Source organism: Plecotus auritus, assembly GCF_963455305.1.
Source record: "Plecotus auritus genome assembly, chromosome: 5".
NCBI lineage: Eukaryota > Metazoa > Chordata > Mammalia > Chiroptera > Vespertilionidae > Plecotus > Plecotus auritus.
In genome coordinates, this window is record NC_137776.1 from 123,385,775 (window position 1) to 123,400,795 (window position 15,021).

General features: G+C 42.4%; 1 protein-coding gene across 2 annotated transcripts in view; it reads right to left on the reverse strand.

The window, feature by feature from the left end:
* The window catches only part of ADAMTSL1 (ADAMTS like 1), a 409,739-nt gene that overhangs the window by 69,062 nt on the left and 325,656 nt on the right, over nt 1-15,021 (reverse strand). For both annotated transcript variants that reach the window (XM_080667642.1, XM_080667641.1), the window contains 2 exons: nt 12,366-12,494; nt 3,545-3,724 (listed from right to left, as the gene is read on the reverse strand). In XM_080667642.1, the coding sequence (XP_080523768.1) occupies nt 3,545-3,724; nt 12,366-12,494 (309 nt within the window). The remainder of the gene's footprint in view (nt 1-3,544; nt 3,725-12,365; nt 12,495-15,021) is intronic.

Sequence of the window (15,021 nt, forward strand, 5' to 3'; positions counted from 1 at the left end):
ACAGTACCACTGGGTCCCTATAAATGTAGGTACATTAAACCACATTGTAAAGACACTTTTGAGAAGCCAACATTTCTTCAGCAATTACTAAATGTCAAGTCCTATATTAAAGAGCTTTCATTTATAACATCCTTAGAGGGGGGGATTTTATTCTTGTCCCCACGGATAGGGATATGCTATAGGAATTCTTACTTAAAAGGAGTCTATGAGTGGCTTTTTCTATGAGGAAAAGGGTCCATCTATGAAGTCGATAAGTTAACTTGCTTTGTGGTGTGAATTTTTCATGCTCAATAGGACAGATAAGCTGGACAGGGATCATTTGCTGTTTAAACTCTGATAAGGAGTCAGGACTGAAGTCATCAGGGGTCACAGTTAACCAGAGCCAAGGTGACAGCAATGGGGAATACAGTGGCTTGCTTGTCATTTCCACTGGACAAATACAGAGGCAAGCGGCTACTGAACCTAGTGGTGGGATGATCCCTGGTTCTCCTGGGAAAGTGCGGACATGCTCCCCCTCTTCTGGCATCTCCTGATGCCCTGCAATTCATACTCTCAAGGCCGACTCCCACCTTTTCCTCTCCAGCCCTTGTTGGAACGGAAAGAGAAACAGGAGTGTTGTTCTTGTAATTGATGGTTATTTCAATAAGGTTCAGTGAGGGCCTACTATGTGCTTGCCACCTTGGTAGGTACTTGTTAGGTCATGATGGTGCCGGAGTCTAGTTCAGAAACATACTTCTGTCTACTCTGCCTTGGACCATTGTGTATAGAAAACAATGATGAGGTTGAGATATATAAAATTTAAAATTACAAAGACATTATATACTATATACATATAAATAATTTAAAGTATTCTTTATATGGTCTAGGAGAAAACATCTGGTTTGGGTTCAGGAACCCTCAGTTTGAGCTGTGGCTCTGTCTTTCACTAACTTGGGCAAATCACTAAATCCTTCTGAGCCTTAGTTTCCTCATCTATTAAATGGAACCTCATCTTTTCCTAGATTTCTTTCTACGCTCAAACACCATGGTTTTAGGAATTGATGGTTGCTGTTTACTCAAACCCAGACTCTTTTCCTCTCACCCTTTTTAATATTCCCTCAAGAACACTAAAATTGAATATTGAGGGAAACTGAGTTCCCTCAATATTGCAATTGAACATTTCTTTAAGAATGCTAAAACTCAGGAAGCCTCTGCTTATTTGCTAAAACCCATCAGATCTCCTTGGGCCAAATGTCAACACCTTCTAATGTCCTCACAGCTTCTATAACATTTTTCTTTTTGGCATATGTCCATTTGATCTTCTCAGGGACACTGTAACTTCTCCAAGGTCAGAGGTCACCCCTTATAGTTGTCCTACATGGAACTTAGAGGCAGCACTTAATGAATAATCATCCAGTGGCTATCTGAATAAATGAATAATATTCTGTCTCATTATACTTCAAGTCTCCCGGCTACAGGTTAAATCACAGAACTTGGCATAAAACTGCAGCTTTCTACATGAAATCCCTGATTTAAAAATTAAGCCATATTTTTGGCTGATAAAAAAGGAAGCACTATTTCTAAGTTCGTAAAGTACCTATAAAACTAACAAACTTTGATTAATAAATCAAGGCTTCTGATTAAGAAAAGCTCTAAACTTAAGAGCCTAAAACAGTGATTTTTTTTCTCATCAACTTTGATTAAAATGGGAAGCCGTTCTGCTCTTCAAGCCCCATGCTCACAGTCACACCATATTAGCGCTGAAATGCTGCAAGGACTGGCTCCCAGAATACACACACTTCATTGGCAAAGCTACAGTAGTAGCTACATATCCTAGGCTTTCATCGCTGTTAGCAGAGGCAAGAAGGGAAGGTTATTAGGGAGGAGAAACCCACAGTAAGCACCATAACTCAGTGTGGGGCAAGAGGCTCTGGGCCCCGGCTCCAGACTAGCAGCTCAGACGATGAAACCCAACCCAAAACAAATGACATCCTTCAATGAGCTGCTTTGCTCTGACTTCCTAAGACAACTGGAGGTTTATGCAGCCACTGGTGAGACGAAAACCCATGTGGGCCTCTCTGAGTTGGCAGGGGCTGGAGATGCTGGGCTTTGGTATATCATCAACTTGGGGTGTGAATACAAATATAACATTTAATTATTTTTCCCTGGTGAAGTCATAGTGTGTAATTAACCATATTTTTTCTTCTTTTTCCCCTTAGAATGATACCTTTCTCACCAAGAGAAAGTGCTCTAATAATTGCCTTTATAAAAAAAGCAGGACAAAAGCAAGCATTTTTTATTCTATTCCACCAACTCCCAGCCTCCTTGGTGAAGAGAAACAGAGTCCCTAGTCCAAGGGACAAGGGCTGCAGCTCACAACATGCTGAGTCCTGCACTGGGCAACAGCAAGGGATGGTGGTGTCCAAGCAACTGCTGTTCATTTTAAATACCTGCTTTATGCCAGGAACTGTGATAGACTCTTTAATCAGGAGTTCTTATGTTAGGGAGTACTGTAGTCTGAATGTTTGTGTCCCCTCAAATTCATGTGGTGAAATCCTAAACACCCTCTGAGGTGATGGTATGAGATAGTGGGGACTTTGGGAGGTGATTAAACCGTAAGGGGATTAGTGTCCTTATAAAAGAGACCCCAGAGAGTTGGCTTATCCCTCTGTCGAATGAGGACATGGCAAGAATCAGGCAGTCTGTAGCTGGAAGAGGGCCTTCACCAGACCCTGACCATGCTGGCACCCCGATCCTGGATTTCCAGCATCCATAAGTCTAAGAAATACATTTTTGTTGTTTATAAGTTACCCAGTCTGTGGTGTTTTGTTATAGTGACTGGAGTGGACTAAGACAGGAGGGTGTATGTGTGGATTTCATGTGGACTAGACTATGAACTTCCTTAAAGGACATAAAAATTTTAGCATGTATAAATTTTTCTGGAGGGGGTAATTTAGTTTCATCTGATTCTCAAAGAAGTCCTCGACACAGGTGTTAAGACTAACTGCTTTAGCCTGGCTGGCATGGTTCAGTGGTTGAGCGCCAACCTATGAACTAGGAGGTCATGGTTCGATTTCTGATCAGGCCATATGTCTGGGTTTCGAGCTCGATCCCCAGTGCGGGGTGTTCAGGAGGCAGCTGATCAATGATTCTCTCTCATCATTGATGTTTCTATGTCACTCTCCCTCTCCCTTCCTCTCGGAAATAAAAAATATATTAAAAAAAGACTAACTACTTTACTTCTGTTACCCCTTGCCCCATCCACCAATGTGGGCAATCCTTGTTTTGCTAGTCTTCACTCAAGACCAGCATCTAAAGTTAGCAAGGTTAAGTAACTTGTCCAAGGTCACACAGTGAGTAAGCAGTAGAGCCAGGGTTCAAACTGATGTCTGCCTGGCCCCAAAGTCTATATTCTTTCTATTGGAAGGCCCTAAAGTGGGGAGAAGGGGAGGGATATTGATTTTATCTTTATGTACTTATTTGGATCATGGAAAAGAGGAGGTGGAGGGTGAATGAGTCACCCCTAACGGGGCCCACCAGGGGCAGCCAGCCTCGAGGTGTTTACCTAGGATCAGAAGCTGGGTGTTCTCAGTCAGCTCTCCGTGCACATTGGCTGCCCTGCAGGAGTATAGGCCCTGATCCGAGGAGGACACGTCTGTGAGTAGCAAGGATCCCTCGTGCAGATGGTGAGAGGAGCCCAGTTTGCTTTTATTCCTGAACCAAGTGACTTCAGCTTCGGGCACACCTAGGAAGCAAATAAATAAATAAAACAAACAAACAAACAAACAAACAAACAAACTCATCAGCCAAACACGTTCAGGTGATTCTGGAGGCATTTATAGCCTCTTGGCGGGCACTCCGCAGGAAGCATCTGCCTGGGCGTTTTCTACCAGCCGTTGGCCAAACTAAATAATGCCCCAGGCCTCTCTGTTGTCTGGAGGTCTTTTGATTTTCGAACTTACACTGATGAGGCAGGAAGAGAGAGGCCAGTTAAAGAAGAGGAAGCATGCAGCTGGTAAAGGGCACTTCCAAGGTGGGAGGAAAATACAAAGATTCTTTGGAGAAAACATTATAAAAATATAACAACCAAACCTAGATCCGTCAGTGAATATGAATGCTCGACAGCTATGTGAAGCAAACAAAATGTTGAATAAGAGAAGTCAGACACAGAAGAGTATATACTGCATGATTTCCTTTCTGTAAGTAAGAAACAAAGACTGGTAACATCAACCTATGCTGCTAGTAGTCAGGGTAATGGTTGCTGGTAAGGCTCTGTTTTTTGACCTGGGGGCTGGTTTGGTGAGTTTGGCACCTTTATGACATGTGCTCTTTTCTGTAGAGATATTACATTTCAATAAAAGCCACAAAAGTTAATACATTCAAGAACCAGACAAAGGAGAGCTGCTAGATCCTTATCAGAGTTGAGGACACATGTAGAGAACATGGCTGAATTTTTGAAACCTGTGTATTTTCTTAGAACAAGAGGACATGGAACTAAGGTATCAGCAGCACAGAAAAAGAAAGACAGGAAGGAAGTACTCTGCTCTCTCCTCAGTCCAAGTTCACTGTCTGTGAGAAAGAAATGGGGAAGTGTGCGAATATGAATTGGGATTGCATACCTCCTTTAAGAAGTCTTCTAGGGGTGTTACAGACTGAAGACTTGTGTTCCCACAAAATGATATGTGGAAGCTCTCACCTCGGTGCAATAGTTATTTAGAGGTGGGGTCTTCGGAGGCATTTAGATTTAGATGAGGTCATATGGGCGGAGGGTGGTCCTCGCGATGGGACTAGAGCCCTTTTAAGAAGAGACCAGAGGGGGCTAGTACTCTCTGCCAGGTGAGGACCCAGCAAGAAGAAAGCTGTCTGCAAGCCAGGAAGGGGGTTGTCACCAGGAACTGCATGGATCAGCACTTTGATCTGGGAATTCCCAGCCTCCAGAATTGTGAGCTGTAATCTTCTGTTGTTTAAGGCTCCCAGGCTATGGTATTTTGTAATAAACATTAGCCTGAGTAGACAGCCTTAATTCTGTAGGAAGTTTCCTTGTGGTTGACATGCTGATCAGCAGGCCCCAGGTTAGCACAAGCTTGAGATGGTCTGCATAAGGCTCCCTCGCAGGCTGAGCTCTGAGTGAATTGGGAGACAGATCTTCAGGGAGCAGAAAGCTCCCTCCCTTGCACCCCAGCCTGCTGACCCAGATCACAAAGTTCACTCAGAATTCTTAGGCAGATACGCAGGGTTTATTTAGAAGGTCAAATCCTGGTAAACAGGGTCAAACCAGGACTAGTTAAAGAGCCAGACCTTTTGTCCTGTGCTTTCCCTGAGTTGGAGCTGGATTTTGTCCTTAATGGGCAGCCTACTATTTAGGATGCAGGTGCCTTCAAGAGTTACCTGTGTACCTGTTCCTTGTCCTTGAATCTGATACAAATTTACCTCAGTCTACTCTATGTCACCCAGCTGAAGAGCCCCTGCTATAGTCCTGGTGCACCTGCTGTTCCTGGGCTCCAGTGGAGGAAGTGAGGTGGGGTGGGAGCATGGTCTCACCTAACAATGAGCTGCCTTGTGTGAACTCACTGCTGCCCCGGCTGCTCTGCTGCCTCAGGTGGGGTTTTCCAGACTGGAGTGATGGCCCCAGGGAGGTGGCCAAAGGGTTCAGCCAATTTGTGAGCCCTTTCTCCCTGTTAGGGAGAACACAGGAGCGATTCTCTGGTCTTCACTTTTATTCCTATTATCCATAATTCCGTGTAAATCCCTAGGGACCTACATGGTTGCTTGGAGGAAGAGGCAGGGCTGCTGAGAGTGGAGACTTGGAGACGGCACCCCTGATCCATCAGGGAGAGGCACACATGGTGACACTTGGTGCTCAAATGCACAAGAGGGGCCAGGCTGGCATGGCCTCTGAATACACCTGGACAGAAGATGCAGGTGAGGCAGGAAAGCTGAGTTTTCATGGCCGCACCACTAGGGAGAGCAAGAGCATCATGATGCCCGGCCTGCCAGCATGGACTTTGGACCCTGAGCTCAGTTTTTACGTATTAAACCGCCCCAGGAGAAAGCCTCTGCAAAGTAAGTTAGAGAAAACAGCCTCCGTCACTTCTCTCCCCAAGAAAAATGAGGTCCCACAAACCATCTTCTACAAGTATTTCCCTTGCAATGAATGGCTCGCAAGTAGCACCCTGGCCGGCACCTTCCTTTGAGGGCTGTGGGCAGCACACACACAACCCCTAAGAGGAACTATGGCTGCTCAGGAGCTGGAGGCAGAGTGAGAGAACTGGATTCAATGGGCCTTCAGTTCCACCCATGAAAACATGATGACAGAGTGAGTGGGGGAGCGAACATTCTTTCAGTGACTGTGCCGGCCTGGAGATGTGGTGTGTGTCTTTCCAGAGGCGGCATCCGTGGGGCTCTGTGTATGTAGTGTGGGACCTCCTGCAGCAAGGTGCCCTGCTGCTCACCAGCGGGTCCTTCTCTGGTCAGGACCCGAGCTCCTGCCGTGCAGCCAGAGGCAGCCAGAGGCAGGAGGAGAGAGGAAAGGAGAGGGGAGATGGTGAGAAAGAGGAGGAGAAGGGACAGGCAGAGAACCCCAGGAGGGAGAGACCTGGGAGCCATTTCTCACTTCCCCGGGAAGTGGGGTGGGCCTTTCTGTTCGCCTCCTCATTCTTTGCCTCCCACCCTCATGAAATTGGGTCTGTTTACTGAAAGGGTTGAATCTCTCAGGTTCACGGGAGAAATGGAAATGCTCAGGAAAGCCAAGGGTGGAAGGAAGTAACCTTCAGTCTCTGTAAACCAAACCATAGACGTGCCAGCAGGGCCAAGGGAAGAGAATTGTGTAGGAACCATTGTAATGTACAGGGTGTCCCCAAAATGTACACACACTTTCACAGCTGAGAGCTCAATTTTGAAAAGGAAATGTATTTTAACAAACACTGCCTTTATAAGGATTCCAAGTGTGTGGATACATTTTCTGGGACACCCTGTATTTATCAGTAAACCTCTCCCTCAGGCTCACTCAAGCAGGTACCCGCATCATGAGCTTGCCGGTGGAGGTGTCATTGCTGGTGCCACATTGCAGGGCCGTCCTGTCTGAGCTTGCAGCCCTTAGGCAGAGAATGACACCAAAAAGATGCTTTGAGATGACAGTCATACCTTCATTATTGGCTCTGACATATTACAAATAAGTTGGGACAAGGGATGAAGAAAAATAAGTGAGGCATTATAAAGCTCTTTTTTTTTTTTCTCTCTCTCAAGAGATGACAACGATGTTTTAGAAACTCCACTAGGTTTCACGTGCACCAGAGTTCCTTAAAAAAGGGTCCAAATACACATGCTTAATACTGACATTCAGAACACCTAAACATCAGGGTGCACTGAGGTCAGGAGCTACGAGAAAGTATCCCAAACACGTTAGAGGGAGAAAGAACATTTACTATAAGCCAAATATTTGATAAACATCATCTTATTTTCACAATGATCCTATGAGGATTATTAATAATCCCATTTTACACGTGAGAAAAGTGGGACTCTAAGAGATTAAGAAATCTGCTTAAAGTCACATTAGTTTGGATCCCTGGGAACAGAGCCCGTGGGCCCCTACTTAGCCCCCAGCTAGTCAGTGACCTACAAATGGCAGGGTGGGGATCCAATCTCATACACTTGATGCCAGAAATCCCATCTTAACAAGTAGAAAGTCCTCACTTAACACTGTTGATAGGTTCTGACTTTAAGCTAAAAATGATATAACAAAGCCAATTTTAACATAGGCTAACAGATATAAACAAGAGAGGCTCCTACAGCATCTCAACGCTATAAAAAAAGTTGAATTAAATGAGATTATTCAAGGTCCTGCTGTTCTGAATCCTGCCTGCCATTCTAGTGGACTGACTCCTCAGAGAGGATCTGAATTGCTGCACTATTATTTCTGGTGTCAAATCCTTAAGTACTTTCTAATTTCAGAATTATGCTTTCTGCTCTACTTGTAATACCAAGGTATGAGGGAGGTTTCTCAAACCCATGTGTGCTGGCTTTGTTAGCTCTCTCTCTTTAAAAAAAATTTTTTTTATTGCTTTCAGAGAGGAAGGGAGTGAGCGAGTGAGAGAGAAACATCAATGATGAGAGAGAAACATTGATCAGCTGCCTCCTGCAACCCCTTCCCCGACTGGGGATCGACCCTGCAACCTGGCATGTGCCTGACCTGACTGGGAATTGAACCATGACCTCCTGGTTCATAGGCCAACGCTCAACCACTAAGTCAACGCTCAACCACTGAGCCGGGCTCTTTTCTTGAGAAACTTGGTTAAGTTGTGGGAGATATTTTCTAGCCTGTTATGATGTAACAGTATATTCTACAGACAGAAATGTCTGAAAAATGATAGAAAATACACTCAACCACAGAACAAAGTCCATAGCTATGTTGTTGACAAGTTACTTGGTTAGACTTCATACTCTGGACTCCCTGGTATGATTTGTGTCTAAAAAAGGAAAGGAAAAGAACCTACATTTACTTTTCCCCCTTTGTGGCATATCTTATCAACAATACAATGCCTTCCCTGTTGCTTGAACGAATAAATAAATGAGTCTGGCCAAAATGGGTTGTAATTTGATATGATTATGAGGATTAGTGCCTTTAATCTCCACTGAGCTGGCAGGTAGGGTGATGTGCTAATATTCTGTTTTTAAACCAGACAGGATATTCTTGTTAACTAGACCACTTGTTCTATTTGGAAGGTTGCTTGCACTGTGGTAGCTTGTCAACATCTCAAGGTGGGCATCCACTGAAAGGTGCACCTTGACATGGTAAGTTTGAAAAGGTGCAAGAAAAGGAGGATACAGTAATTTAAACATCAGCCTTGGCAATTCTAGAAAACAATGGGGGTCTGGAAAGGAGGTTTTGTGCTTTCTAATTTCTCCATACTGACTGTGCAGTCACGGATAGCCGTTCACAGAACCAATTTCCTTCTACTCAGCTAGGCTACACTGCCCAACATCCCTTGTAGTTGTGGGTGGCCATATGACTAGGAGAAATGTGAAAGGTGGTGTGTGCTACTTCCATGTGTGGCCCTTAAAAACCTTGCTAGCCATCCTCTACACTTTATTTTCCCCCTCCTCTTCTGATTGTTAGGGTAGAGATAACCAACAGGAAGGCCTTAGAAGGCATGTGTTCAAGATAACAGAGCCACCAGCATTCTGTGACCCTGAATAACTATGTGGGGCACGTCCTCTTTAGCTGACCAGGAATACTCTTTGGACTCTTAAATAAGGAAAAATATATTTCTATTGGATTTGAGTCATTATACATTTGGGGGCCTATGTGGTACCAGAGTCTAGCCTACCCTAACATATTGCCCATCAATGACTCAACTAGTTATTTCTGCATCACTAGTCCTGACAATTTTATCTGTTAAATCCTTTAAAAGCTTCCCTTGCTCTTAGGATAAAAATACCAAATTATACTATAATCTATAAGAGTCTGCAAGATCTAGCTCCTGCCAACTGTCCCTCAACCTCTCAGCCACATGTCATGACACTTTCTTTTCTGTTCTCTATTCTACAATCACACCAGTTATGATTCACTCCTTCAGATGTAGCATGCTCTTCTTTCTACCTCAGGCCCTTTGCACATTCTATTCGCAATGAATGAAACACTCTTTCCTCCCCCAAACCTTTATCATCTACTCAGTTTTCTGCACTCTTCTCAAACAGAGAATAACTATTGGGGGTGGTACAATAAATTGGATCATTTTTCAAGAAAAAGCCTCAGCATGCTCATTGCCTAATCCTTTTTATGTTTAAGGGTTGGGAAGAATTTGTGAGGCTGCATTTTACAAGTTGAAAGCATATGTGTGCAAAAAGCTAGTTAATGAAAAACTACCAAAAACTCAAACATGTAAGGACATGAGTCACTCTATGTAAACTATGTAATATTCTTAAAATAGACTATTATATAGCCATTAAAATTATGTCATAAGAGAGCCATAACAGCCACTTGTAGCAGCAAAGTAAAAGTAGTTTCTTCTGCCATTTAGCATTACAGCTGTCAGCATTTTGACTGGAGATTCAGGTTAAGGACTCTTTCTTTGTTCAGTAAATTCACAGAACAACTGTGTAATCAAAAGGGGGGTAGAGGGCTGGGCGAAAAAGGTGAAGGGATTAAAAAATACAAATTGGTAGTTACAGAATAGTCACAGAGATGTAAAGTACAGCATAGGGAATATAGTCAATAATACTTTAATAATTATGTATGGTGCCAGGTGGGTACTTAAAATATGGGGAGGGGGACACTTTGTCAAGTATATGATTGTCTAACTGCTATGCTATACAGCTGAAACTAATACAAAATAATATTGAATGTCAACTGTAATTGGAAAAAAAAAAAGAATTTGGAAATAAAAAATAGCATGCTCTTTCCCACCCTAAAAGGCATAATGACAGAGACCCAGATTTATTTTAGTTAACCATGATTAATACAAATGGTTCTATGAGTAAAAATAAAGAATTTAATTTGCATGGCCAGGCCAAAACTGGATATGACAACCTCAGATCTCATAAGAGTCAGTTTCTGGATGAAGCTGGGGAAACAGGGCCCCAGGCGGCAAGGGAGAGTTGGACAACGCTGGTTTTAGTGTCCTGGGCTCCCTATGGTAAATACCTCCCCACCTGAATTCTGGGTCTCAATCTCTTTCCAGTGCCTAATTCCTGGTTTTGCTGCCTTTGCTCCCCATTCTTTTCCTTAAAAAATTTTTATATTTATTGATTTCAGAGAGGAAGGGAGAGGGAGAGGGAGAGTAGGTAGGAGGGAGGAAGGGAGGGAGAGAGGGAGGGAGGGGGAGAGAGAGGGGATTAAGCCTGCAACCCGGGCATATACCCTGACCAGGAATCAAACCATGACCTCCTGGTTCATAGGTCAATGCTCAACCACACAATGCCTTCCCTGTTGCTTGAACGAATAAATAAATGAGTCTGGCCAAAATGAGTTGTAATTTGATATGATTATGGCTGCTCCCATTTTTTTTCTCGTACTGATCTGAACGCTCAAGAGAATACCCAACATGGTCCATTATATCTATAGTCATTGCTCCGTCTCCAAGGACTGTGTTCAGGTGGGAAGTGATGGCTCTATAGCAGGGGTCCCATCTGCACCATCACCAAGGGACAGCTCTTTCATGGGAAGCCTTGCCAGGGGTTTTATCTTGCTCCCCAGGTGGGAGTCCTGGGCCTGAAGGGATTTGGTTCTAGGAGGTTTCACTGATGAGGTTGGATGTGCAGACCAAAGGAAGCTTTACAAAGAAGCTGTTATATTTCTGGTTTCTACTCTGCAGTCAGGGTATGACTGGGGAGCCTGGATCAGGGTGTGCCACAGTAGGGGATATCTGATGAGGACAGCAATCAGGGGACTGTCGCTGGGCCCTGGCACAAGAGCCTTTCATTCGTTCTTTGCATCCTGGCATGAAAACCCTTAGGGTAGTCAGCACAAACTCTGGGCCACAAGGAGGGGCAATTAGCAGCTGGGCTTTGTTTTTTGGTGTTTTTTTTGCTTTTAAATTGAAGGTAAATACCTTTACACAGAGCATACTACCACGCCCCGTTGTCCACTATTCCTCCGCTTCCCTGTGACTTTCTGGTCCCTGTTGGCCTCTGAGTTTGCAAAGCCAACCCAAGGGCAATGCCTGTCTCACAACTCCTATGTGCTGGCTATTTTCTTTAATGACTCCTACTCTTTTCTGATGGAGTAAGCTCCAGGTCTGCTATGCACTCCTTACCTTTCCACCACCACTGCTCTGAGGTCAGGCCTCCACTTCCTCTCCTGTAAACTACTATGATGGCTTCTTAACTGGCCTCGCTGTTTCAGTATTTCCATTCTTCAATCCATTGTATGCACTGCTGGCAGTTTACTCCTCTGGAAGCATGCTCCCTAACATCACTATCTGCCTTGGTCTAAACTCATTGGCCAAGCATTTGAGGTCTCCCATGGTGCAGTTGCAGCCCACCCTGGTACAGCTTAAGCCCCTCCACACCCTTTCTGCACTCTGGGCTCCAGTCAGACCCAAGCACACACTGTTCTTTTACAGTCCTGAGGCTTTCCTACTTCCGTGAATTTTCTCACACTCTTTTTCCACTTGGAAGGCTCTTTGCTCCATCTTTGCACATTCACATTCTATCAGTATGCAAGGCTGAGGTAAAAACCACCTCTTTTATCTCATCTGTCCCAGTCAGAATTCTTCTTTCCTCCTCTAAACTTCTATAGCACTTTCCAGAGTGACTGAGGTTCATGCTTTTCCTACTACCCCTGAATCCCTGAGAACAGAATTTATGTTTATCTTTGTATCCCCACCGTAGCATAGGGCTCCATTAAGAGTTGAACAAATGAATTAACACATAAGTGAATTTCTCACCTGCAACTTGGCAGTTAATGGTCACATTCACTCCCCGTACTGTTTTGATGGTGCCTCCTATATCCACTGTGATGGCAGGCTCCTTGGTGTTGATCACAGTCATTCGCGATGTTTTCACTAATGGCTTTCCTGAAGATGGGGAGAAATGTGAAATTTTATATGCAATGACTACAGACTTGAGGCATTCCCTTGAATCATGGGATAATGAAGAATGAACTACTGGGTATACCCAGGCTTTTTCCATGAATCATATTTTCCTTTGAAAAAATTGTAATTGCACAATATAAAAACCATTTACTTACCCACCCACCTAACTACCACAGAACTGTCAGAAAAAGAACAAGGATTGAAGCATATGAAGATAGAGGATGGTGTCCAACAAGTTCGGATGGTTTGTACATTTTAATCATTAAATTCACAAATAATCCTATACATTCAATTTTTAAGAGCTTGGTTATTTTAATTAAACTTTTTACTTTGAGATAATTGTGGATTCACATGCAGTTGTAAGAAATAGCACAGAGAAATCCTGTGTAGCTTCTACCCAATTTCACCTAATGGTGATATCTTATAAAACTAGAGTATAATATCATGACCAGGACATTGACACTGATGAAGTTAAGCTAAAGAACATTGCCATCACCACAAGGGTCCCTCATGCTATCCCCAACCCCACCTTCATCTTTGGCAACCATTAATCTGTTCTCCATTTCTATACTTTTACTATGTAAGGAATGTTATATAAATGCAACCATACAGTATGTAATCTTTTTTTTCCCCCGTTCAGAAAAATACTATGGAGATTCTGCCAGGTGTCACATGGTACCATGTTGTGCATGTCAATAGTTTGCTCCCTTTTATTGCTGAGTAGTAGTCATGGATGTACCACCAATTTTTTAGCCATTCACTTGTTGAAGGACATCTGGGTTGTTTCCAGATTTTGGCGATTCAAATAAAGCTGTAGTGATGTCTCATTGTGGTTTTAATTTGAATTTCTCTAATGACTAATAATGTCGAATATATTTTAATGTGTCTATTTGCCATCTGTATATCTTCTTTGGTAATATGTCTCTTCATGTCCTTTGATCATTTTCTAATTAGATTTTTTTAATGTTTAGTTTTGAGAGTTTTTTATATTCTATTTTATTAATTTTTAATCCTCACCCTAGGACATGCTTAGAGAGAGAAAGGGAGGGAGGGAGAAAGGGATAGAGGGGGGAGAGAGAGAGAGAGAGAGAGAGAGAGAGAGAGAGAGAGAGAGAGAGAGAGAGAAACATTGATGTGAGAGAGAAACATTGATCTGTCGTCTTTGTGCCCTAACAGGGGTTGAATCCATAACCCAGGTATGCGCTAGACTGGGAATTGAACTGGCAACCTTTTGGTGCACAGGACAAAGCTTAACCAACTGAGCCACTCTGGATGGGCAGAGTCCTTTATATTCTAGATACTCGTATTTTGTTATATATCAGGCTTTTATTTTCATTTTCTTAACAGGTTCTTTCACAGGGCAAAAGTTTTTTTTAACTCTGATAAGGTCCAATTTGTCAAGTTTTCCTTTCATGGAACATGCTTTTGAAGTTATGTCTAAGAACTATTTCCCTAGACCTAGCTGAAGATTTTTTCATATTTTTTTCTAAAAGTTTCATAGTTTTACATTTAAGTCTGTGATGCATTTTGAGTTAATTTTTGTATAAGGTGTGGTACTTAGATCAATGTTCATTTGTTGTTTTTTTGCCTATGGATGTCCAATTGTTCCATCACCATTTATTGATTTATTTTTTAAGCTACATGTATGCCTATGGTTAATTCTAGCATTAAACATTTTTAAATTGAATTTATTGGGGTGACATTGGTTAATAAAATTATATAGGTTTCAGGTGTACAATTCTGTAATACAGCATGTGTATATTGTATTGTGTGTTCGCCACCTAAAGTCAAGTCTCCTTCCCTTACCATTTATTGAACAAGCTGTATTTCCTTCACTAAATTGCTTTGCACCTTTGTCAAAATCACTTGGACATATTTTTGAGGATCTATTTCTGGGTTCCCTCTTCTGTTCCATTGATCTATGTGTGTCTCTATCAATACCACATGATCTTAATTATTATAGCTATATAATTAATCTTGAAATTGGGTAGGCTGATTCTTCCTACTTTATAATTTTTTTGATATTCTATTGTCTTGACCTTTCCACATAAATTTTAAATTATTCTTGTCTACAACTATAAAATCTTGCTGGGATTTCAATAGGAATTACATTAAACCTGTATATCATTTGGGAAGAACTGATATCTTTACTGTGTTGAGTCTTCCAACCCATGAACACTGTCTATTTATTTTATATCTCCTCTAATTCCTTTCATCAGAGTTTTATAGTTTTCAGCATACAAGTCATATATATTTTCTTTGATTTATACCTAATTAATTTGTATTTTCTGAGGGACTGTAAATGATGTATTTTTAATTTCAGTATTCGTGTGTTCATTGCTAGTATCTAGAAATCCATTAATTTTTGTATATCCAGTGACATTATTAAACTCACAGGCTTGTTTTAGGACTTTTTTTGAGTAGATCCTTGGTATTTTCTAAGTAGGCAATCATTTCATCTGCAAATAGTTTTATTTCTTCCTATCTGATCTTTATTCCTTTTCTTGCA